The sequence below is a fragment of the Podarcis cretensis genome (assembly GCF_951804945.1).
Source record: "Podarcis cretensis genome assembly, chromosome: 18".
Classification (NCBI taxonomy): Eukaryota; Metazoa; Chordata; class Lepidosauria; order Squamata; family Lacertidae; genus Podarcis; species Podarcis cretensis.
In genome coordinates this window covers 11,791,189-11,817,046 of record NC_137188.1, presented here as the reverse complement: position 1 = coordinate 11,817,046, position 25,858 = coordinate 11,791,189, and the positions used below count along the sequence as shown (strand labels likewise).

At 49.3% G+C, this 25,858-nt stretch overlaps 2 protein-coding genes and 1 long non-coding RNA gene across 7 annotated transcripts in view; 2 read left to right on the top strand and 1 right to left on the bottom strand.

The window, feature by feature from the left end:
- Positions 1-25,858, top strand: part of LOC307207305 — a 141,981-nt gene that overhangs the window by 75,540 nt on the left and 40,583 nt on the right. The window lies entirely within an intron of this gene.
- Positions 1-25,858, bottom strand: part of POLR2E (RNA polymerase II, I and III subunit E) — a 105,183-nt gene that overhangs the window by 55,693 nt on the left and 23,632 nt on the right. The window lies entirely within an intron of this gene.
- The window catches only part of ARHGAP45 (Rho GTPase activating protein 45), a 50,382-nt gene that overhangs the window by 12,126 nt on the left and 12,398 nt on the right, over positions 1-25,858 (top strand). For 2 of the 3 annotated variants that reach the window (XM_079960462.1, XM_079960461.1), the window contains exons 3-17: positions 3,755-3,898; positions 5,012-5,096; positions 5,762-5,834; positions 7,365-7,443; positions 9,201-9,338; positions 11,038-11,102; positions 11,761-11,871; positions 12,712-12,792; positions 14,277-14,465; positions 16,496-16,633; positions 18,764-18,954; positions 20,637-20,779; positions 21,418-21,507; positions 21,778-21,867; positions 24,945-25,108. In XM_079960462.1, the coding sequence (XP_079816588.1) occupies positions 3,755-3,898; positions 5,012-5,096; positions 5,762-5,834; positions 7,365-7,443; positions 9,201-9,338; positions 11,038-11,102; positions 11,761-11,871; positions 12,712-12,792; positions 14,277-14,465; positions 16,496-16,633; positions 18,764-18,954; positions 20,637-20,779; positions 21,418-21,507; positions 21,778-21,867; positions 24,945-25,108 (1,781 nt within the window). The remainder of the gene's footprint in view (positions 1-3,754; positions 3,899-5,011; positions 5,097-5,761; positions 5,835-7,364; positions 7,444-9,200; positions 9,339-11,037; positions 11,103-11,760; positions 11,872-12,711; positions 12,793-14,276; positions 14,466-16,495; positions 16,634-18,763; positions 18,955-20,636; positions 20,780-21,417; positions 21,508-21,777; positions 21,868-24,944; positions 25,109-25,858) is intronic. The other variant, XM_079960463.1, reaches the window with a different exon arrangement.

Sequence of the window (25,858 nt, the reverse complement as noted above, 5' to 3'; positions counted from 1 at the left end):
CCCAGCCACGAAACTCGCCCCAGGTATCCTTGGGGATGGGGCAGCCGCCGCCTCTCTCGGCTGAACCGACCTCCCAGGGTTATTGTGAGGGTTGCGTACTTGCTAGGAGCTGGGAGATCTGGGTTCGAGTCCCGACCGAGCCACAATAATCTCTTGGGGGGCAGTCGACTGCCTCTCTGCCTAATTGAGGGTTGTTGCAGGAGGGTTCATTGAGGAGGGGGTGAACCCTGCAGGGGAAAGGAAAAGGTGGAAATAATAAATGCTAAAAGTAATTAAAACTTATTGGGGGAAATTGACGCCACCCGGGGAAAAAGCACATTAGTCAAAGCTGCGTACAAAACGGGAAATTGCACTAATATTCTGCTGAGTTTCTGTAAGGGTTTAGCTTAGTTTTAGTTTTAGTTTAGTTTAGTTTTCAGTTTAGTTTAGTTTTTAGTTTAGTTTAGTGTTTAGTTTGCAGTTTAGTGTTTAGTTTAGTTTGCAGTTTAGTTTAGTTTTCAGCTTAGTTTAGTTTAGTATTTAGTTTAGTTTAGTTTAGTGTTTAGTTTAGTTTAGTTCAGTTTAGTGTTTAGTTTAGTTTTTAGTTTAGTTTAGTTTAGTGTTTGGTTTAGTTTTTAGTTTAGTTTAGTTTAGTGTTTAGTTTAGTTTAGTTTTTATTTTGTTTTGTTTTTATTGCAAACGGGTGCAAAATGTGCAGAACCCGAGTTCAAGAACTGGAGAAATTAGGAGCGAAAACCCGACGATCGCTTCTTCCTTCCCCAGCGGTGAAAATGCACAGAAACGATGGAGGCGGAAGATGCGATCTGGGCGGGTGATGCTTTAGGGATGGGGGTCAGCGGTCAAGCGGTCAAGCGAGTTATCTCCAATGCCGCAAGAGACGGTCACTTCCTTCTTTCCAACTTCCCTTCCTGGATGTAAACAGGAAGGGAAACATTCCAGTGAAGACCTTGGACAGAGAGAGGTTGCCAACTTACCGGGTTTGGGGGAGAAGAACAGGGCTATGCTCCTCCCCAAAGTATTGTGGGAGCTATAGTTTGGGGTGCATGCTCTGCCCCAAAGAATTGTGGGAGCTGTAGTTTGGGTGCATGCTCTGCCCCAAAGAATTGTGGGAGCTGTAGTTTGGGTGCATGCTCTGCCCCAAAGAATTGTGGGAGCTGTAGTTTGGGTGCATGCTCTGCCCCAAAGAATGGTGGGAGCTGTAGTTTGGGTGCATGCTCTGCCCCAAAGAATTGTGGGAGCTGTAGTTTGGGGCACCTGCTCCATTCCAAAGAATGGTGGGAGCTGTAGTTTGGGTGCATGCTCTGCCCCAAAGAATTGTGGGAGCTGTAGTTTGGGGCGCCCGCTCCACTCCAACGAATTGTGGGAGCTGTAGTTTCGGGCACTTGCTCTGCCCCAAAGAATTGTGGGTGCTGTAGTATGGGGTGAGGACATGCTCTGCCCCAAAGAATTATGGGAGTTGTAGTTTGGGGTGCACACTCTGCCCCAAAGAATTATGGGAGTTTTAGTTTGCTCTGCCACAAAGAATTGTGGGAACTGTAGTTTGGGGTGCATGCTCTGCCCCCCAAAATTGTGGGAACTGTAGTATGGGGTGGGGACATGCTCTGCCCCAAAGAATGGTGGGAGCTGTAGTTTGGAGCACATGCTCTGCCCCAAAAAATTGTGGGAGCTGTAGTTTGGGGGCGCTTGCTCTGCCCCAAAGAATTGTGGGAGCTGCAGTTTGGGGGCGCATCCTCTGCCCCAAAGAATTATGGGAGCTGTAGTTCGCTCTGCCCCAAATAATTGTGGGAACTGTAGTATGGGGTGGGGACATGCTCTGCCCCCAAATAATTATGGGAGCTGTAGTTTGGGGCATATGCCCTGCCCGAAAGAGTTATGGGAGCTGTAGTTTGCCATCTTGGCGTCCTGTAAAAAGAATCTTGGGCAATGGTAGTTTAAGGTGTGCTGCAAGTTGAAAAGGAAAACCTTATTTCCCCCAACACAGAAAACTACAATTCCCAGAGGGTGTGTTGTTGATTTTGGCAAGACAGATTGATTGTTAAATCGCTCTGGATAATATAGCGCTCTGGGGAAATAGGGGGTCTTGCCTCCCCACGATCACCCAGTGAGCTTCGTGGCGGAGCAGGGATCCTAATCTCCATAGCTCTAACCACTACACCACCGCTGCCTCCCGAAGCAGCGGCTGGATTTCTGACCCGTTCGAAAACTGCGCATCTCTCCTGCCCCGAGAGGCAAATGATAATGAAACTGTGGGTTCTGGGACTTATGGGGAGGAAGGCAAGGAGCCCAAGAGGCAGGTGAGAGGCAGAAACAAATATTGGAACTATAGAGTTGGGAAGGGATCCAATGGTCATGTAGTCCAACCCCGAAATGCAGCTGCCTTAGATGGGTATCAAACCTGCAACCTTGCCATTATTGGCTCCACACTCTAGCCAGGTGAGCTGTTTGGGGGTCTGTTCTGGCTTTCTCCTTCCTGCTGAGTCCCTGCTGCTGCATCAGAGGGACGTCAGGCAGAAATTCAGCAGGTGCAGCGCGTGCTACGATTGCACTGACGGGCCGGAAGCTGTTTGGGGGTCCGTTCTGGTTTTCTTCTTCCTACTGAGTCCAGCAAGGTGGGCTGCCGCATCAGTGGGATGGCAGACAGAAATCCAACAGGCGCAGCGCATGCTACGATTGCACCGACGGGCCGTAACCAGCAGGTCATAGAATCATAGAATCCTAGAGTTGGAAGAGACCACAAGGGCCATCGAGTCCAACCCCCTGCCAAGCAGGAAACACCACCAGAGCACTCCTGACATATGGTTCTCAAGCCTCTGCTTTTTTGTTGTTGTTTAGTCGTTTAGTCGTGTCCGACTCTTCGTGACCCCATGGACCAGAGAACGCCAGGCACTCCTGTCCTCCACTGCCCCCCGCAGCTTGGTCAGACTCATGCTGGTAACCTCGAAAACACTATCCAACCATCTCGTCCTCTGTCGCCCCTTCTCCTTGTGCCCTCCATCTTTCCCAACATCAGGGTCTTTTCCAGGGAGTCTTCTCTTCTCTTGAGGTGGCCAAAGTCTTGGAGCCTCAGCTTCAGGATCCGTCCTTCCAGTGAGCACTCAGGGCTGATTTCCTTCCGAATGGAGAGGTTTGATCTTCTTGCAGTCCATGGGACTCTCAAGAGTCTCCTCCAGCACCAGAATTCAAAAGCATCAATTCTTCGGCGATCAGCCTTCTTTATGGTCCAGCTCTCACTTCCATACATCACTCCTGGGAAAACCAGAGCTTGAACTATACGGACCTTCCAAAGAAGGAGACTCCACCACACTCCTTGGCAGAAAATTCCACTGTCGAACAGCTCTTACTGTCAGGAAGTTCTTCCTAATGTTTAGGTGGAATCTTCTTTCTTGTAGTTTGGAGCCATTGCTCCGTGTCCGCTTCTCTGGAGCAGCAGAAAACAGCCTTTCTCCCTCCTCTATGTGACATCCTTTTATATATTTGAACATGGCTATCATATCCCCCCTTAACCTCCTCTTCTCCAGGCTAAACATGCCCAGCTCCCTTAGCCGTTCCTCATAAGGCATCGTTTCCAGGCCTTTGACCATTTTGGTTGCCCTCCTCTGGACACGTTCCAGTTTCTCAGTGTCCTTCTTGAACTGTGGTGCCCAGAACTGGACACAGTACTCCAGGTGAGGTCTGACCAGAGCAGAATACAGTGGCACTATTACTTCCCTTGATCTAGAGGCTATACTCCTATACTCTTCTCTCACTTTTGCAGACGGGCTGGAGTCCCGGCGGGCGCTGGCCCACGAGAGCCTGGGGGACGCCTTGCGGATCCTGCGGCAGGTGGTCGCCAAATACCCTCTGCTTAACACACTGGAGACGCTGACCGCGGCTGGGACCCTCATCTCCAAAGTCAAAGGTCAGTCGCATGCTTTGCAAAATGACGCACCATTTTGCACTTCCCCAAAACTTTCCTTTATTTTCTAAAAAAAGCCACCTCCGTAAATTTAATCCAAATGTGATATATATGCATTAGGACAGAGCTTTTTTCTGGGGGTGAGACACAGGGGTACACATACCCCTAAACATTTTGTGAATCTTTGTACAGTGGTACCTCGGGTTAAGGACTTAATTCGTTCCGGAGGTCCGTACTTAACCTGAAACTATTCTTAACCTGAAGCACCACTTTAGCTAATGGGGCCTCCTGCTGCCGCCACGCGCCAGAGCCCGATTTCTGTTCTCATCCTGAAGCAAAGTTCTTACACTGAAGCACTATTTCTGGGTTAGCGGAGTCTGTAACCTGAAGCATCTGTAACCTGAAGCGTATGTAACCCGTGGTACCACTATAATTTTTTTTCCCATTTACTGTATTTATTTTTCCCAATTTTTAACTATAAAATGGTGGTTTTCTGGAGTCTAAATGAGAGTACCCCTAAACATTTTTTTAAAAGAAGAAAAAAGCACTGCATATTGTGGGTCGCGGGTGGCGCTGTGGGTTAAACCACAGAGCCTAGGACTTGCCGATCGGAAGGTCGGCGGTTCGAATCCCCGCAATGACGGGGTGAGCTCCCGTTGCTCGGTCCCTGCTCCTGCCAACCTGGCAGTTCGAAAGCACCTCAAAGTGCAAGTAGATAAATAGGTACCGCTCCGGCAGGAAGGCAAACGGCGTTTCCGTGTGCTGCTCTGGTTCGCCAGAAGCGGCTTAGTCCTGCTGGCCACATGACGCGGAAGCTGGACGCCGGCTCCCTCGGCCAATAAAGCGAGATGAGCGCCGCAACCCCAGAGTCGGCCACGACTGGACCTAATGGTCAGGGGTCCCTTTACCTTTACCTTAGGGTAATATCACAAGATCAATTTTCGTAAGAATGCATGGGAGCATATTACATTGCAATTTTTTGATTTCTTTTTTATATATGCATATTTGTTTTCCCATATCCCCCCCATTTCCCCTCCCCCCTGTGTATCACTTTATTCCTTTATCATTGCAATACTTTCAATGAAGATATTAATTTAAAAAATATATAATCCCTAGGTTTCCATTACGAATCCAACATCGAAGCTGACAAACGAGAATTTGAAAAGGCCCTGGAGATGATCGCCGTTTCCTTCAGCGGCACGTAAGCAGAGGACTTTTTTTGTGTGCTTTCCCTAAAGGCGCATGCTTCCGGGTTGTAGAATCAGAGGGGGCCCTTTAGAGGACATCCAGCTCAACCCCCAGTCAGGGGAGGAAAAATTGGGGTTAGAGGCAGCTGGGCGTCCTTTGCTTGAGGTTACAATAGCTTTTAAACAACCGGTGATACCCAGGCTTTGGCCAGAGATGATGGAGACCCTAAACATTTTCCTGGGTATTTAGTGACTTTGTGGGATGGAATCAGAAGGCGATTTTGGTCCCTGATTTTTTTTTGGGGGGGGGGGATGTTAAATTAACTCAAGGTGACGTTACCTGGAGACGATTTGGGGTTTGTGAATGAGGAGGAACAACCTGATTTGAGGAAGAAGCGACTCAGCTGCAAAACTGCAAAATTAATGTGCATTTTCAGCGCACTGCACAAACGAGACACTAGGTGGCAATGGTGAGCTAAGGGCAAATTCAATATATATTTTTTCAAAAAAAAGCATCTTCACGGCATTTTTTTTTACATGCATCTAGATTCCACCCTGGTCTGTTGGGTAATGAATGGAGGCGAACGAACCACAGCGATTTGGAGCAAATTGCAAAATTAATGTGCTTGTTTCCTCCCTCGTTTTGCTTTATGAATGTGCTTTTTCTCCCCCCAACCAGGGTCTCCGAACTCCTCATGGGGGAAGTAGATAGCAGCACCCTTCTCTCCATCCCTCCTAGCGACCACAATCAGGTGAGGCGTCCCGGCTAATGAACGAATTACTGAAAGCTTTATAGCTGAAAGCTAAAAGCCGTCACAATTGGTCACAGTGCGCAGAATACAAAGAATTGGTTTGAAACTGAACCACAAGAACAGCAAAGCAAACATAACGTAAAGGGACCCCTGACCATTAGGTCCAGTCATGGCCGACTCTGGGGTTGCGGCGCTCATCTCACTTTATTGGCCGAGGGAGCCGGCGTCCAGCTTCCGGGTCATGTGGCCAGCAGGACTAAGCCGCTTCTGGCGAACCAGAGCAGCGCACGGAAATGCCGTTTACCTTCCCACCGGAGTGGTACCTATTTATCTACTTGCACTTGGACGTGCTTTCGAACTGCTAGGTTGGCAAGAGCGGGGACCGAGCAACAGGAGCTCACCCCGTCGTTGCGGGGATTCGAACCGCCGACCTTCTGATCGGCAAGTCCTAGGCTCTGTGGTTTAGACCACAGCGCCACCCGTGCAAAAATCATGCCTGCATATATTAAGGACTCCCCATCTCACTCCCCTTTATGATACTTGTCTTGGTAAAGGGATGCGGGTGGCGCTGTGGTCTAAACCACAGAGCCTCTTGGGCTTGCCGATCAGAAGGTCGGCGGTTCGAATCCCCACAATGACGGGTTGAGCTCCCGTTGCTCGGTCCCAGCTCCTGCCAACCTAGCAGTTCGAAAGCACGTCAAAGTGCAAGTAGATAAATAGGTACCACTCTGGCAGGAAGGTAAACAGCGTTTCCGTGCGCTCTGGTTTCCGTCATGCGCCAGAAGCGGTTCAGTCCTGCTGGCCACATGACCCGAAAACTGTCTGTGGACAAACGCCGGCTCCCTCAGCCCGAAAGCGAGATGAGCGCTGCAACCCCATAATCGCCTTTGACTGGACTTAACCGTCCAGGGGTCCTTTATCTTTTTACCTTTTAAAAGTCTGGAACTGATTAATCCATTTTGCATTCCTTTCTATGGGAAAGCACACCTTGGTTTTGGAACGCTTTGTTTTTGGAACGGGCTTCCGGAACGGATTAAGTTTGATAACGCGTGAGAATTTTAAAAACAAGCCCTGAAACAGCAATATGACATGGATTTTGCTATTTAACGTGTACGTTGATCCGTAAAACGAAATCGATAAACAATGTACTGCAAGTCACACAATCAACCCATCAGTAGCTGAACTGGGTGCCACACAGTCACAAAAATGAAAGGAAAAAGCCACAAAAACAGAAATGCAAAATAAATAGCCAAAACGGACAGACCTCAGCGTAACGCTCAAATCGGAAGCGCAACACCCAAAACGGAGCACATTCGGCTTCTGAAAAAGGTTCGCAAACCGGAACACTTCCTTCCGGGTTTGCAGAGTTTGGGTTCCAAGTTGTTTGGGTGCCAAGGCGTTTGAGAACCAAGGGACCGCTGTAACACCCAGATTGAGGATGTTCAGATATGCGTGTGCGTGTGCATCTCTGACTTTTGCGTGGTTGGAAATTCCTCGCTCGTTTGACTAACAACGTTTTCTTGCCCCCAGTCGATGGAAAATCTCTATGGGGGAATTCCTGGCCAAGGTGGCGAAGGGATCTCAGATGGCATGGAAGGTTTCACCTCGAGTAAGTGCGAGTCTCCCTCGTGGCTTTCTGGCCTGGCCTGCCTTTTTCACTAATACGCACTTTTTCATTAATGTTTGCGCATTGATCCACACCCCCACGAATGGGACCTTGATAGGGCCATAGATAATCGAAGGTCAGGCTGCTTTCATGAGCGATAGCACGCTGGGGTTCCGGAGCGTAGCCCCACCATGCTAAAATTATTTCCTTAAGAAATTTACCCTGGGGAAACCAGAAACAAGATCTCCTTCTGGGAAGCTCGGAAGCAGGTCCTCCTAATCTAAACAGTATATTGAGACAATAACAACAACAACAACAACAACAATAACAACAACAACAATAATAAAAACTACACACACACACACATACCCTGCCCTTCTGGCCGGGTTTTCACAGCCACTCTGGGTGATTCCCAACAGAATATCAAAAACATGATAAAATATTAAAAACTTCCCTAAACAGGGCTGCCTTCAGATGTCTTCTGAAAGTCTGGTAGTTGTTGTTCTCTTTGACATCTGGTGGGAGGGGATTCCACAGGGCGGGCGCCACCACCGAGAAGGCCCTCTGCCTGGTTCCCTGTAACCTCACTTCTCGCAGGGAGGGAACCGCCAGAAGGCCCTCGGGACATAGACCCAGGTGTCCGGGGTGGACGATGGGGGTGGAGACGCTCCTTCAGGGATACTGGGCCGTTTAGGGCTTTCAAGGTCAGCACCAACACTTTGAATTGTGCCTGGAAACGTACTGGGAGCCAATGTACGTCTTTCAAGTGTTATGTGGTCTCAGTGGCCGCTCCCAGTCCCCAGTCTGGCTGCCACATTCTGGATTAGTTGTAGTTTCCGGGTCACTTTCAAAGGTAGCCCCACATAGAGCGCATTGCAGTAGTCCAAGCAGGAGATAACCAGAGCATGCACTACTCTGGTGAGACAGCCTGCGGACAGGGAGGGTCTCAGCCTGCGTACCAGATGGAGCTGCCCTGCACACAGAATTGACCTGCGCCTCCATGGACGACTGTGAGTCCAAAATGACCCCCAGACTGCACACCTGGTCCTTCAGGGGCCAGATACAGCTGTAGTTGGAGGCAGCAGGTTGCTGGAAGCAGACAGGATCTTTTGTGTGTTCTCATGGAACCTCCAGCTCCCAAGCCAGTCTATCTGGATTCTTGGGTTCTTAGGGGCTCCTGCGAGAATATAGATGGATTTTTCGGAGCTAGCTGACTTGACTGAAAGAATCCACGACCAGAAAGGAGTTTCAAGAGGACTGGAGGAAATTTAAGGACTATCTGACTAAATATTGTAATACAGAAAAATTAGAAATTACTTGAAAGAAATAAATAGGCTTAGGATTAAACTAAATTATATTTAAATAACTGGGATTTAGAATATTAAGAAAAGTGAATAAAATGGATTATAACTGGGAATTGTTTTAGTTTAATGATGGTGTTGGAAAGCTGTTGCTTTCAACTACAAGGAAACTCAGAAGGGAGGGACTAGAGGAAGTCAGCTAAGATGTATAAAAGGTTGGATTTGTGAAGAATTAAGTTTGTTGTCATTGTTTATCTGTTTACTGTTCCTTTTTCCGTTCATTGATATATTTTTCTGTTCTTTTCTGTTTTTGTGTGTCATTCTGCTTTGTGGTTTTTGTTGCAATTGTGGAAAATCGAATAAAATAATTACAAAAAAGAGAATATATGGGCTCGTGGCCTAGATCCTGCAGGTAACCCCTTCTTACATCTCATGCCTCTCTTCCCTTTCCCTCCCCAGTCCGTCTGTCGGCCGAAGAGGTGGACGTTCTCCTGCAAAGGTGCGAGGGAGGAGTCGAGGCAGCTCTACATTACGCCAAGAACGTCTCCAAGTATATGAAGGACCTGATGTATTACCTGGAGAAAAGGACCGCCCTAGGTGAGCAGGGCGAGGGAGGCAGGGAACTGGCAGGGATTTCTTCCACTCTGTTGTGGACAGTGCTGGATATTTACTACAGTGGTTGTTGTTGTCCAGTCGTGTCCGCCTCTTGGTGACCCCCTGGACCAGAGCACGCCAGGCCCTCCTGTCTTCCACTGCCTCCTGCAGTTTGGACAAACTCATCTTGGCCTCTTCGAGAACACTGTCCCACCATCTTGTCCTCTGTCGTCCCCTTCTCCTTGTGCCCTCCATCTTTCCCAACATCAGGGTCTTTTCCAGGGAGTCTTCTCTTCTCCTGAGGTGGCCAAAGTCTTGGAGCCTCAGCTTCAGGATCTGTCCTTCCAGTGACCACTCAGGGCTGATTTCCTTCCGAATGGAGAGGTTGGATCTTCTTGCAGTCCATGGGACTCTCAAGAGTCTCCTCCAGCACCAGAATTCAAAAGCATCCATTCTTCGGCCATCAGCCTTCTTGATGGTTCAGCTCTCACTTCCATACATCACTCCTGGGAAAACCATAGCTTTTACTACAGTGGTACCTCGGGTTAAGTACTTAATTTGTTCCGGAGGTCTGTTCTTAACCCGAAACTGTTCTTAACCTGAAGCACCACTTTAGCTAATGGGGCCTCCTGCTGCCGCCGTGCCGGCGGAGTACAATTTCTGTTCTCATCCTGAAGCAAAGTTCTTAACCCGAGGTACTATTTCTGGGTTAGCGGAGTCTGTAACCTGAAGCGTATGTAACCCGAGGTACCACTGTATAAGCTAAACAAGCTCTAGCTTAGGGCCCCGCTCTCTTGGGGGCCCAAAAAAAAGAAATTAAAGGAAGAAAGAAACCTGAATGCACATTTCCAAAATATAAGATAAAAAAAAACAAATAAAGTAAAACCTACATCTGGCAACAGTGTTTTGTGTTGTGTAGGCTCCTCTGATGTAAGCCAGTGGTGGCCAAACATGGCTCTTTTGGGACCACAATTCCCATCACCCCTGACCCACTGGTCCTGTTAGCTAGGGATGATGGGAGTTGTAGTCCCAAAACAGCTGGAGGGCCAAGTTTGGCCATCACTGATGTAAGTCATGGGCCCCGCCTGCTCCCTAAAATATCACTAGTTTGCTCCTTTCTATATATAGGGTGCCTAAATTCTGCATGGACTGGTTGCATGGCCACATACGCAAATGGCTTGAGATACCTATTAGCACCATAAATTGCCATATGGCATATATTCAACACATAAAAACAGTGACAATTTGTTGACAAAGGACAGCTGGACATAGAAAGGGCCCCATGACCTTCAGGAGCTGAGGGCCGCATCAAACCGAAATCCAGCCCAAATCTTTTACATCTCCATTATGCCCAAAATTCACCATTAACCTACAAGTTTTATTCCAGTCCTGCTAACAGTTTTAACTGTTTGCAATGGAGTTGTTGTTTTTAAGATAAATTATAAATTTTCCCCATTCCTTATTTTGACCTTCCTAATTTCTGATTCTCCCAGTCATTATTTGCCAATTTGGCACAATCCATCAACTGAATCTGCCATCCTTTTCTGAAAATTATTAAAAAAGAATATTAGACTCCCAGGTCCTAGTCTGAAACAATAACGCAGGAAAGGGAAATCTAGAGTTTGCAAGAAAGGTGTTTTGTTTTTTTAATATACTCTTTTATTTTTTAAAAATACACTCTCTTTCCCCTCTCTCTGCCCAGAAATGGAGTTTGCCAAGGGTCTTCAGAAGATGGTAAATTCCTGCAAACAGACCATCAGTCAGGAGGTAAGACCATCATCCCATAATGCAATTAGAGTGTAGCCCTTTCTGAATTTATTTATTTTTTATACCTGTTATCTCACCTTTCCTCCAAAGCTCAACCTTTTCTTTTGGGTGTGGGGGCTGGGAAAGCAGACTTGTTGCAAGCGATAATTCCATGTTCTGAATTTGCTCCAAAATACCCACGGACTGGGTATTTTGCTGATGCTCCAGTTGGCTGTAAATTTACCCAACTTTCCTTCCTCGAACCGGCGCAAAATGCAGCCGTCTTTGGAAATCAACTGAAGTGTAGCAACTGCTTATATACCTTTCTGGAAGCCGGGGCCACTCCCACTCCCAACGCGATTGGCTATCTAAACTCCCAATCTGCCAATCACAACTCGGGAGTTCAAGGGCCAATGGCAGAGGCCCAAATCCTGACATGTCCTGTGATTGGACGTCATGTACCGAATCAGGAGCTCAGAATCCTTTGTCCAGACTCGAACTCAGGCCAACAGAGACCACTGAATACATAACACTTTCCTTAATTTTGTCAACGGCTTGGGGGAAAGTTGGGCATGTTTAGGCTGGAAAAGAGGAGAGATGAGAGATGTTTTGTTTGCCTTCTGGTCCAGTCTTTTTCGCTCCTTGTACAAACTGACCCCACGTTTTTCCTGCTTCTCAGCCTTTTATGCCCTTTTTCTCCATCTACTCCCTGGCGCTGGAGCAAGACGCCGAGTTCGGGGTCAACTCGCAGCAAGCGGCTATCACCTTGCGGTCAGAAACATTCCTGCAGGTAAGAGGGGAGCAGGTGGAAAGAGCATGTTCCCTGTTCTTTCAGATGTGGCGGCAGCGACGGATTTACCTATCAGCTAATCTATCACAGAGCCTAGGACTTGCCAATCAGAAGGTTGGCGGTTCGAATCCCCGCAATGACGGGGTGAGCTCCCGTTGCTCGGTCCCTGCTCCTGCCCACCTAGCAGTTTGAAAGCACGTCAAAGTGCAAGTAGATAAATAGGTACCGCTCTGGCGGGAAGGTAAATGGTGTTTCCGTGCGCTGCTCTGGTTCGCCAGAAGCGGCTTAGTCCTGCTGGCCACATGACCCGGAAGCTGTACGCCGGCTCCCTCGGCCAGTAAAGCGAGATGAGCGCCGCAACCCCAGAGTCATCCGCGACTGGACCTAATGGTCAGGGGTCCCTTTACCTTTAATCTATCTATCAATCAATCAATCAGTAGCTGAACTGGGTTTGTGAGTAGCTGAACACAGTCACAAAAACAAATGAACCGAAAAAGCCTCAAAAACGCAAAATAAATAGCAAAAACAAAAGCGCCAAACGTAATCCGTTCCGGAAGTCCGTTTGACTTCCAAAATGTTCAGAAACCAAGGCGTGGCTTCCGATGGATGCAGGCACCCCAAAAACAATAGCCGACAGCCGCATCGGACGTTTGGCTTCCGGAAAATGTTCAAAAACCAGAACGTCTGGGTTTTCGGTGTTTGGGAACCAAGTCATTTGGGTACCAAGGCATTTGAGAACCAAGGTACCACTGTACTGCAGTGTTGAAAACCAGAAGTCTCCTAGTTACAGCCAAAGGACTTAGCCACTCCTCATCCCTCCCTGTTATTTTTCCTCTTCAGCCGTTGGCAACCCGGCGCCTTGAGCACGAAAAGCGTCGGAAAGAGGTCAAGGAGCAATGGCACCGGGCTCAGCGGAAACTGGTGAGGATCTGGGGCTCGGGGGGCATTTAGCTGCGATTCCCACATTGCAGAGAGTTGCCCATAGACCTTCCAACTCCAAATGCATGGTGTCCAAGTTTTGATTTTTCCTCCTCCCTCCCTGATCCACTTTCCTTTAATGCTGTGTCCTCTTAAGATCGCAACCCCCCTTCTTTGGGTGAACCCAGGTGCTTTTAAACGGGCTGCGTAGGTAGGATGGCCCGAAACAAAAGTATGCATCAATTCAAGGTGCTGCAGACAGAATAGAAGAAAATAAATTCAAATCTGAGTGGCATTGAACAACGTTACCACTTTTCCCCACGATGGTGAGAAACCATTAGTGAGCAGTCTCCGGGTTCGGTCAGTTAACCTGATGCAAATTCACCTGACAGTTTCCTCGTTCAACCAACATTTTACCAACTTCTTAATAATAAGATTATTAATAATAATTTATTTATACCCCTCCCATCTGGCTGGGTTTCCCCAGCCACTCTGGGCAGCTCCCGACAGAATATTAAAAACACGATAAAACATCAAACATTAAAAGCTTCCCTAAATAGGGCTGCCTCCAGATGTCTTCTAAAAGTCAGATAGTTGTTTATTTCCTTGACATCTGATGGGAGGGCGCCACCACCGAGAAGGCCCTCTGCCTGGTTCCCTGTAACTTGGCCTCTCGCAGGGAGGGAACCGCCAGAAGGCCCTCGGTGCTGGACCTCAGTGTCCGGTTAGAATGATAGGGGTGGAGACGCTCCTTCAGAGAATATCGTGGAGGATTTTGCCGCAAGCCTTACTGAAATCAATACATACTATGTCCGTTGCGTTCCCCTGATCCACCGATCTCGTAATTTTTACTGAAAATGAAATGAGATTTTAAAATGATGGAATATATGGAGCTGGCTGACCTCACTAGAAGAATCCGCGACCAAAAAGAAGAGGAATACCAAAAAGAGTGGAAGAAATTTAAGGACTGTATGAATAAATACTGTGATATCAAAACGTAGAAATTTATTGAAACTACCAGAATAGGCCTAGGATTAAATTAAGAGTTAATTAAATAAAAAAGATTTAGAACCTAAAGGAAAGTTAAGAAATTTTATTTTAATTGGAATACTGTGTTTTTAAAAAATGATGCCAGAAAACTGCTACATTTTAATTACAAGGAAATTCAGATGGGAGGGCTCAGAGGAAGCCCAAAATATGTTTATGGGGTTAGAAGTCTAAATAACTGATTAATTTGTGTTGTTTAGGTGATTAAGTTGTTCAGGTATTTAGGTACCTTGTTTTTTATTTTATTTTTTGTTTATATTTGTGATTGTTTTGTTTTTTTCCTCTGTTTTTCTTTTGCTGTGATATGTGTTATATTTGTAAGAAACATGATAAAAATTATTTTTTAAAAAAGAAAAGAAAATGAAACGAGATTTGTATGGGATAGCATGTTTTTGGGAAGCAAGGCAGGGTCTTAACTTGTGTGGGCCCCCCCCCAATAGCAAGAGGCTGAGAGCAACCTTAGAAAAGCCCGGCAGATGTACATGCAGCGCTCGGAAGAGTCCGAAAAAGCCAAGAATGTGATGGTGAAGGCGGAAGAGGAGCAGCTGGGGTCCAGCGCGGGCAGCAGCACTGCGGCCACTAAAGCCCTCGACAAGAAGAGGCGACTAGAGGAGGAAGCCAGGAACAAGGTGGGTCAGAAAGTGGGGAAGGGGGGGGGAATGGACCCTTGAAATGAGGGTCCCAAATCTGTGCAGGAAAAACTGACGGGCAAAGGTCCAATTTGCCGTCCTTCAGAACCACAAAGACGGGAACCTGCGTTCCTTTTTTCTTTTATAATAATAATTTTATTATTTATACCCCGCCCATCTGGCTGGGCTTCCCCAGCCACTCTGGGCGGCTTCCCAAAAAATATCAAAATACAGTAATGCATCAATCATTAAAAGCGTCCCTAAACAGGGCTGCCTTCAGATGTCTTCTAAAAGTCTGGTAGTTGTTGTTCTCTTTGACATCTGGTGGGAGGGCGTTCCACAGGGGGGGCGCCACCACCGAGAAGACCCTCTGCCTGGTTCCCTGTAACTTGGCTTCTCGCAGTGAGGGAACCGCCAGAAGGCCCTCGGGAGATGGACCCCGGTGTCCGGGTAGAACGATGGGGGTGGAGACGCTCCTTCAGGGATTCTGGGCCATTTAGGGCTTTCAAGGTCAGCACCAACCCTGTGAATTGTGCTCTGAAACATACTGGGAGCCAATGTAGGTATTTCAGGACCGGTGTTATGTGGTCCCGGCGGCCGCTCCCAGTCCCCAGTCTAGCTGCCGCATTCTGGATTAGTTGCAGTTTCCGGGTCACCTTCAAAGGCAGTCCCACGGAGAGCGCATGGCAGTAGTCCAAGCGGGAGATAACCAGAGCATGCACCACTCAGGCGAGACAGTCCACGGGCAGGAAGGGTCTCAGCCTGCGTACCAGATGGAGCTGGTAAACAGCTGCCCTGGACACAGATTTTAAAGGAAAGTTTTCATTTATACTTTTCAAGTCTATGCATTTCATTAGTTTTACAATCTATTTGTCATTTCAAAACCGGACTTTCTTCCCTGCTCATTCTGCGGTTCCTTAAAAATTTTAATATCCAAATTCATTTCACCTGCTCATTTAATCATCTGCTGTAAAGATATGCTCTTATGAAAACTGCAGGTTATTGTGATAATCCTGCTAATGTTTTTATCCAGTTTTTCTGTAAATATTTGATAAGCCATTTCCGTTCTTTTATAAATAGTTTGTTAGTGTGATTTCTTGTTGTTCTGGTAAGTTTCGCCAGTTCTGCATATTCCATTGGACGGTGGGCTCTTCTGTTCTCAACTCGAAACATTATACAGTGGCATCTTGCTTCTCAAACTTAATCCGTTCCAAAACCAAAGCGTTCCAAAACCAAGGCACGCTTTCCCATAGAAAGTCACACAAAATGGATTAATCCATTCCAGACTTTTAAAAACAACCCCTAAAACAGCAATTGAACATGGATTTTACTAGCTACCGAGACCACTGATACATAAAATGAAATCAATCATCAATGTACTGTACTATAAAGTAGATAAGGCAGTATTGTAGATGATTGAAAAAACGTTTTAAAAAATTCTTGCCTGCACTGATGATGGTCATTGTTTGGCTGGGGGGCTTTTATAAATTTCCCCAGTCACACAATCTATCAATCAGTAGCTGGACTGGGTTCCACACCGTCACAAAAACAAATGAACCGAAAAAGCCTCAAAAACGCAAAATAAAGAGCAAAAACAAGCGCCAAACGTAATCCTTTCCGAAAGTCCATTTGACTTCTGAAATGTTCAGAAACCAAGGCACAGCTTCTGGTTGGTGCAGGTGCCCCAGAAACAATAGCCGACAGCCGCGTCGGACATTCGGCTTCCAAAACTCCTTCAAAAACCAGAACACTTCCGGGTTTTCGGAGTTTGAGAACCAAGGCGTTGTTTGAAAACCAAGGCATTGTTTGAGAACCAAGGCGTTGTTTGAGAACGAAGGCGTTGTTTGAAAACCAAGGTGTTGTTTGAGAACCAAGGTACCATTGTATCCTTTCCTCGTTGAGGACTTGCACCAGAAGCTTAAATCGTTAGGGTCACCCCCTTTTTTTGAGCTGAAATAACATGGGGCTCCTGTCCTCGCTGCCCACCCCCTGCCTCTCTTGGCGACGCTAACTCTCCTTGCCCGCTCCAGGCCGACGAGGCGATGGCGACTTACCGGACGTGCATCGCCGACGCCAACACGCAGAAGCAGGAGTTGGAGGACACAAAAGTGACCGCCTTGCGTCAGCTCCACGAGGTGGTCAAGCAGAGCGACCAGATCATCAAATCGGTGGGTCTCTCAAGCGCCCGGCGGCATGCTTCCAAACATCTCTTTGCCACCAAGAGGACTAGCGACTTGCTTTTTGTTTAAACCACAACAGAGACACGTCCGTGCCCAACTTTGGTCGTACTGTGAGCCTAGGCCTCCTCCAGGTTAAACAAGCATTTTGTTCAGAATAATAGGGATTGTTGGTTCTTGCAGCCACCGATAAAAATTTGGCCACTGCTAATGTTCTAGCATTTGTCCGGTCTTCCAATAGGAACCTGACATAGTGAGCCTCTGATTTTCCTGGGAAAGGTACCAGCAGGGGTAGTATCAGTTCAGCCCTGGCTTGCTCATATTTTGCACAGTGCAGCAAAATATGTTTTATGGAAATCGATGTCTTGAGCACACGAGCAAAGTCTGTCCTGGCAGGGAACTCCTCTCAACACTGCAGAAGGAAAGACGTTTAGTCTGGCTTTGGTGAAAAGCCTTCGTTAGTTTGGTACTGCCAGGTTTTTAATGTAAGATGTTAACTTAAAGACAGGCCCATATTGTACTCCTGCTGCCAGCGGACTACAGACTGCGTGTGATCGAGAGCGCAAGTCACTGTGTGCATTATCCCATAATCTTTGCTTTAACGTCTTTAGGGCGCCTTCATAACCCAGGTAGTACAGTTGGGGGGGGGGGGAGACAGAACAATAGAGGTGACTTTTTTAGCCATGGTTTTCTGCCATTTGCTGGTCGTTGGTACAAACCCTTCCCGAGATCAAACACTGAAATCCTGTGCCAATGTTTTAGGGCATCCCACCATGCTTTAGTGGAAATTGGGCATTCACCAGCTTCTAACAGAAGTACAGTGGTGCCCCGCAAGATGAATGCCTCGCAAGATGGAAAACCCGCTAGACGAAAGGGTTTTCCGTTTTGGAGGTGCTTCGCAAAACGAATTTCCTATGGGCTTGCTTCGCAAGACGAAAATGTCTTGCGAGTTCCTGCGGGGTTTTTTCCCCTTTACCCCCCCCCCTTTTTCTAAGCCGCTAAGCCGCTTATCTGCTTATCCGCTAAGCCGCTAAAAGCAGCTAATAGCGCTAATCCGTCGATGGGCTTGCTTCGCAAGACGAAAAAACCGCTAGACGAAGAGACTCGCGGAACGGATTAATTTCGTCTTGCGAGGCACCACTGTATGAAGTTGAGGACACAGTTGGGTATATTATATATAATAGTACCGGTGGTGATGGTGATGGAAGCTAAATTTGATTTGTCTTCTTGCTGGAGCCTGAATTATGCAAAGCCGACGACTTGCAGCTCTACATTTCCAACAATTCTGCGGCGGCTCAGATCAGAGGCGTATCGTGGGTTGCCAGTGCCCGGGGCCTTAGGAAGGGGAGGGGGACAGACGGAGTACGCATGCCCATTGCGACCACAGAGATAAGAAAAGAGTCATTCTGGAGAGGCCCCTTCCTGGTTCGTTCTCAACAGAAGCACACAGCTGTGTCGGCATAGCGCCGGGTGTCGAAATTCGGTGCCCCAATGGTTCTCCGTCCCCGCGGGCACCCCCTTCCCTTGCTACACCACTGCGATGGATCAGACCGATAGCTGTCAAGCGTCCCTTATTTGGCGGGAAAGTCCCTTATCCCAGCGCCGTGTCCCGCTGCTGTCCCTTAAATTTCCCGGGTTTCAAAGGAAGCAGCTCCTCTCCCTCCCTCACTGCTGGCCAGGGAGGAGGGAGGCTCCAACTGTGTTGCCTGGCTGCGTTGCTCACCCAATAAGGAGTCTAAGAACGACTGGGGGGTGGAGCTTGCATGCCTTGTGCCGATCAAATCGGCCGCGTTGCCTGGGGACTCGGCTTTGCTCAGCGCTTCCCAGCGGAGAGGTGATGGTGGTTTTCCTTGCTGCATCCCCTTTGCCGGGTTGCTGCGCTGTGGGAACCACCGCTTGAGGCTTCGCTTGGCTGCTGGCTGGGCTTTCTGCCTTTGGCTCAGAGGGGCTCAGAAGTTGAACATACCTGTGCTGGGAAAATCCCTTATTTTGGCTGCTGATCCCTTATTCCCGAGGCTGCTGGTCCCTTATTTTCAAATCTGTAAGTTGACAGCTATGATCAAACCTCCTGCTGCCTTTCCTCTGACGTGTGTCCCTGCTTTTTCCGCCCGCAATCTCCAGGCCACCATCTCCTTCTTCCAATCCATGCACATGCAGACAGCCCCTCTGCCCGTCTACTTCCAGACGCTGTGCGAGAGCAGCAAACTCTACGACCCCGGCCAGCAGTACGCCTCACACGTCAAGCAGCTACAGCGGGGAGACGAGCCCGAGACCCAGTACGACTTCGAGCCCTACGTCTCCAACAACAGCTGGTGGGTGATCCTGGGTTGGGGGTTCGAGCCCCATTTTGCGCAAAAAAAAAATCTAGCCTTGCAGGGGGTCAGACTGGATGACCCCTGAGGTCCCCTTCCAACTCTACAATTCTGATTTTAAAGTACTGAGCGAGTGTTCTGCTACAACAGGGAACCTGACTTGCACTGCTAAGCTTTGCAGCTGCAGTATTTTTATTACTATTATTATTATTATTATTATTATTATTATTATTATTTATTGCTTACACATTACCCATCTGTCTGGGTTTCCCAGCCGCTCTGTGCTGCTCCAGAAAGAATATTAAAAATATAATAAAACATCAAACATTAAAAACATCCCTAAACAGGGCTGCCTTCAGATGTCTTCTAAAAGTCAGATAATTGTTTATTTCCTTGACATCTGGTGGGAGGGCGTTCCACAAGGTGGGCGCCACCACCGAGAAGGCCCTCTGCCTGGTTCCCTGTAACCTCGCTTCTCGCAGGGAGGGAACCGCCAGAAGGCCCTCGGAGCTGGACCTCAAGTGTCAGGGCTGGATGATGGAGGAGGAGACGCTCCTTCAGGGATACTGGACTGAGGCAGTTTAGGGCTTTCAAGGTCAGCACCAACACTTTGAATTGTGCCCGGAAACGTACTGGGAGCCAATGTAGGTCTTTCAAGACCGGTGTTATGTGGTCTCGGCGGCCGCTCCCAGTCACCAGTCTAGCTGCCACATTCTGGATTAGTTGCAGTTTCCAGGTCACCTTCCAAGGTAGCACCACGGACAGCGCATTGCAGTAGTCCAAGCGGGAGATAACCAGAGCATGCACCACTCTGGCCAGACAGTCTGTGGGCAGGGAGGGTCTCATCCTGCATACCAGACGGAGCTGCCCTGGACACAGAACTGACCTGCACCTCCATGGACAGTTTAAATCTTTGTCGTCAGGCTCTTTGGATAGACACAAATCTCCTGTTCATCTTGCAAGCCGAGAAGCTAAGGTCATGGGAGCTGCCATATACTGAAGCCCCGTCCACATTGTACAGGAATAGCTCCATCCACAGAGCACTGGGCCCTTCATCTTAGTGTTGTGGGTTCGAGTCCCACATTGGGCAAAAGATTCTTGACTTGTACGGGGTTGGACTAGATGACTCTCAGGGTTTCAGCAAATTCTGCAATTCTGTGATTCTAGGAAGGCCTTGGCAAGCCTCTGCCTATCAGTTGTAGATGATACTGGGCTAGAATTTCTCCCCAAGTGGGGAGCCCTGCCACTTTTGGCAACGGGTCGGGTTTGACGGACTCTTCCAAGCTTTCTGCTGGGACGCAGGTGGCGCTGTGGGTTAAACCACAGAGCCTAGGACTTGCCGATCAGAAGGTCGGCGGTTCGAATCCCCGCCGGGTGAGCTCCCGTTGCTCAGTCCCTGCTCCTGCCAACCTAGCAGTTCGAAAGCACATCAAAGTGCAAGTAGATAAATAGGTACTGCTCCGGCGGGAAGGTAAACGGCGTTTCCGTGCGCTGCTCTGGTTCGCCAGAAGCGGCTTAGTCCTGCTGGCCACATGACCTGGAAGCTGTACGCCGGCTCCCTCGGCCAGTAGAGCGAGATGAGCGCCGCAACCCCAGAGACGGCCACGACTGGACCTAACAGTCAGGGGTCCCTTTACCTTTACCTTATCCAAGCTTTCTGGTGGTCTCCGGTCCCCCCACAGGTCTCCTCTGGCCCGGGCAAGAAAAAGCAGTTTCACCACTGGCGATTTACCAGCAGCGAGCGGATCTGAAGCGTCTGGCAAAGAGGCAGCGGCTTCGGAGGGCGAGGGAGCGCAGAGCCGGCCGGCCAACCCCGAGCGACGAGGTGAGTCTTCTTTTGCACTCACAGCCCTCGATAAAAGCTGCACACACACACACACCTCAATTTTTGCAGTCAGGACAAATTCGGCAAGATGGCAACTCGTGCAAAAAACCGCTTAGCGGAGCTTCCATGGTTGCAGGCAGTCTACCGCCTTTTGCAACATCTGCAGGGAGCAAATGGCAAGCAAGGAATCCTGAATCTTCAGAGGCATTTCTGAGTAACCAAAGGAATAAAATACCATATTTTTCGCTCTATAAGACGCACCAGACCACAAGACGCACCTAGTTTTTGGAGGAGGAAAACAGGGGGGAAAATATTCTGAATTACAGAAGCCAGAACAGCAAGAGGGATCGCTGCGCAGTGAAAGCAGCAATCCCTCTTGCTGTTCTGGCTTCTGGGATAGCTGCGCAGCCTGCATTCGCTCCATAAGACGCACACACATTTCCCCTTACTTTTTAAGAAGGAGAAAGTGAGTCTTATAGAGCAAAAAATACGGTATATACACATGATATGATATATATAAAATGCACACCAACTTTCCAATTCCTGAAAGGGACAGTGTTGCAAAGGCAGGGAATTTCGCCGCGCCCAAACTCAAAACGACCCAGTAACGAAACCTTGCCCTGTAATTGGCTCCTCAGGTGGGCGGGGCCACCAGCTGCACAAATCGTGGCCGACGGCTATTGCGGAGACAAAGGGCAGCCTCGAATCCGGTCCCACCGCGAGCTCAGGTAGCATCACAAAGACTTGGCTGGGACCCCGTGGGGTCATCCATCCCAACCCCCCGGCCATGCAGGAACCCTGGCCCACGAGTTGGGTGGGCTTGAACCATCCACTTCCCTGGCTCTTGGGGATCTTCCGTAGGCCATGCCCCTTCTCCCCAGACCCCGCCCCTTCCTTGCGCCCGGGTGGGACATAAAGAGAGCCGGGTTCGAGTGCACGCGTCGTGCAAAAGTTGTCCTTGATCTCCCCTCCTGACATTGGGTTTCCTTCTCGGGTAGGTGGGTTCCCCCAGAAGTCCCAGGCGGTTCCGAGCAATGGGACGTCTCCTGGAGACGAGTCGGACGGGAATTCGCCTTCGTTTGAGCAAAGTACGTCCCGGGCCGAGAGCGGGGGGCGGAAGTGCAGCCCGTTGTTGGCTGAGGGGTGGGGTGGGGGGTCCGGCGTGGAAGGGGGCGAAGAAGATGCCTGGTGGTCCTGAGGACGAGAGACGCAGCAGCATGGAATGAGGGATCGCAGGGGATAGGGATTATGTGCTAGTGGTAGAATATGTACAATACAACAGAGCCTTTGTACTTGGGTCCCACTGCAACAGCGACACCTAGTGGCAGAACGCATGCATTACAATACAGTGTCACGTTAGCGACCCCTAGGGGCAGAATGTACGCAATACAACACAGCCTTCGTATTTGGGGTGCTACTGCCACAGCGACACCTAGCAGCAGAACATTGGATTGAGGTAATGGATTGAGGTTGACTCCTGACAAGACAGAAGGACTGTTTTTGGGGGACAGGAGGCGGGCGGGTGTGGAGGACTCTCTGGTCCTGAATGAGCTAACTGTGCCCCCGAAGGACCAAGTGCGCAGCCTGGGAGTCATTTTGGACTCACAGCTGTCCATGGAGGTGCAGGTCAGTTCTGTGTCCAGGGCAGATCCATCTGGGATGCAGGATGAGACCCTCTCTGCCTGCAGACTGTCTGGCCAGAGTGGTGCATGCTCTGGTTATCTCCCGCTTGGACTACTGCCATGCGCTCTACGTGGGGCTGCCTTTGAAGGTGACCCAGAAAAACTACAACTAATCCAGAATGCGGCAGCCAGACTGGTGACTGGGAGCAGCCGCCGAGACCATATAACACCGGTCTTGAAAGACCTGCTTTGGCTCCCAGGACGTTTCCGAGCACAATTTAAAGTGTCGGTGTTGACCTTTAAAGCCCTAAATGGCCTCGGTCCAGTATACCTGAAGGAGCGCCTCCACCCACATTGTTCGGCCGGTACACTGGGGTCCATCTCCCGAGGGCCTTCTGGCGGTTCCCTCAGTGCAAGAAGCCAAGCTGTAGGGAACCAGGCAGAGGGCCTTCTCGGTGGTGGCACCCGCCCTGTGGAACGCCCTCCCACCAGATGTCAAAGAGAAAAATAACTACCAAACTTTTAGAAGACATTTGAAGGCAGCCCTGTTTAGGGAAGCTTTTAATGTTTAATAGGTTATCGTATTTTAGTGTTTTGTTGGAAGCTGCCCAGAGTGGCTGGGGGGACCCAGCCAGATGGGCAGGGTATAAATAATAAAATTATTATCATAATTATATTTATATTTAGGGTCCCACTGCAACAGCGACACCTAGCGGCAGAAGAGACATATTGCAATACAGTGTCACGCTAGAGACCTCTAGGGGCAGAATATACACAATACAACAGGGCCTTTGTATTTGGGGTACAACTGCCACAGTGACAGCTAGTGGCCGAACATATGCATTGTGATACAGTGTCAAACTAGCGACCTCTAGGGGCACAATATGCACAATACAACACAGCCTTCGTATTTAGGTTCGCATTGCCACAGCGACACCTAGTGACAGAACATATGCATTGCAACCAGCAAATTCTAGGGGCAGAAAAGACAATACAGTGGTAGCTTGGTTCTCAAACTTAATCCGTTTCAGCAGTCCTTTCGACTCCCAAAACGGTTTGAAAACCAAGGCGCCGTTTCCGATTGGCTGCAGGAGCTTCCTGCACTCAATTGGACATTCAGCTTCCGAAAAGTTTTCACAAACCGGAACACTCCCTTCCGGGTTTGTGGTGTTTGGGAGTCGATTTGTTCGGGAGCAAAGTCGTTCGAGTACCAAGACAGCCTTTGTATTTTGGGGTGCCACTGCCACAGCGACACCTGGCGGCAGAAGATACGCATTGCGATACAGTGTCACACTAGCGACCTCTAGGGGCAGAATATACACAATACAACAAATGAACCGGGAAAGCCTCAAAAATGAAAACGCAAAATGAATAGCAAAAAAAAAAAAAAGAAGAGCGCCAAACTTAATCCATTCTGGAGATCCGTTTGACTTCTGAAATGTTCGGAAACCAAGGCACGGCTTCTAATTGGCGAAGGCGCACCGGAAACAATAGCCACGTCGGATCTTCGGTTTCTGAAAAACGTTAGAAAACTGGAACACTTACTTCCGGGTTTTTGGCGTTTGGGAACCAAGGCGTTTGAGAACCAAGGTACCACTGTATTTACATTCCAGAAGCTCGAATTGCTCTCGTTTGCACCTTGAAAGCAGGACTTTTGGGGCAGCTAAACCAGCTGTGCTGGTCCCAAGGGTTAAACGTGCAGTGAGGTCCAAGTCCAGTCCGAGGTCAAGGGTGCGGTATGGAGGCTGTCCGTCAAAGCTGAAGCTGGGTCCAAGGCAGGGAGTCGGGTGAGGTCAGGAACTCCGGCAGAAGAGCAGGACAGGGTGCAGGCAGGAACAGGCTAGCGTGGTGCCTCGCAAGATGAAATTAATCCGTTCCGCGAGTCTCTTCGTCTTGCGGTTTTTTTGTCTTGCGAAGCAATAGCGGCTTAACGGCTATTAGAGGATTTAAGAAAAAGGAAACAAACTCGCAAGAACTCGCAAGACATTTCGTCTTGCGAAGCAAGCCCATAGGGAAATTCGTCTTGTGGAACGACTCAAAAAATGGAAAACTCGTCTTGCGAGGCATTCGTCTTGCGAGGTACCACTGTACCAACAATGTTGCTCCTGCAACCTGGGACTGGGCTGGCCGGCTTTTATCTGCCCCGAGGCATAGGGCGGCCCGAATCCTCAGGTGACTCGCCTCTCCTGGCCTGGAGGCGAGCCCTCCTCCTGCGGGAACTTGGTTCCCTCCGCCTCTCTGCCCTGAGCCTCTGGAGCTCAGGAGAGGCTGGAGGGTTCCCGGACCCAGAGGCAACCTCACCTTCCTCTGACGGGGCTGAGAGCGGAGCACCTGCAGGCAATGGGTCCTCCACCACCTCAGGAGCCAGAGCAGACTCACCTGAGGATCCAGCACAGGTGAGGACCCTTCAGGCTCATGTCCCAGCCCCGGCTCAGCTGGTTCTGGAGGCGGAGAATCTTGTGCAGGCTGGGATTCCTCAGGTTCAGCCTCCGAGTCCGAATCCCAGGCCGTCACACCGGCCCTTTCCCCTCCCCGATTCCCAGGTATCGACGACATGACTCCAGAGATCTCGACGCCCACCGGCCCTTTCCGCCACATGGGCTTATCCAAAGCTGCGCAGACCCATCGTCTGAGGAAGCTCAGGACCCCTTCGAAATGCAGGGAGTGCAACAGCTACGTTTATTTCCAGGGAGCCGAGTGCGAGGAGGTAGGAAGCGTGCAAATTCCCAAATTGAAGGGGGGTTGGGCTGGATGACCTTTGGGGAAAACCCTCCTTCCAACTCTACGATTCTACGATTCCATTTTGAGTGGGAGGGGTCCCCACTCCAAGGGCCACATGCCCCCCCCCCCCGAGAGCCGTTCGCAGAAAGTGGAGCAAGAGATGAAAACGTCACCTTGCTCATGCATCTAAAACAGGGGTCAGCAACCTTTTTCAGCCGTGGGCCGGTCCACCGTCCCTCAGACCTTGTAGGGGGCCGGACTATATTTTGAAAAAATAATGAACGAATTCCTATGCCCCACAAGTAACCCAGAGATGCATTTTAAACAAAAGGGCACATTCTACTCATGTAAAAACACACTGATTCCCGGACCGTCTGCGGGCCAGATTGAGAAGGCGATTGGGCCGGATCCAACTCCCAGGCCTTAAGTTGCCTAAGGTAAAGGTAAAGGATCCCTGACCATTAGGTCCAGTCGTGGCCGACTCTGGGGTTGCGGCGCTCATCTCGCTTTATTGGCCGAGGGAGCCGGCGTACAGCTTCCGAGTCATGTGGCCAGCAGGACTAAGCCGCTTCTGGCGAACCAGAGCAGCGCACGGAAACGCCGTTTACCTTCCCGCCGGAGCGGTACCTATATATCTACTTGCACTGGTGTGCTTTCAAACTGCTAGGTTGGCAGGAGCAGGGACCGAGCAACGGGAGCTCACCCCGTCATTGCGGGGATTCGAACCGCCGACCTT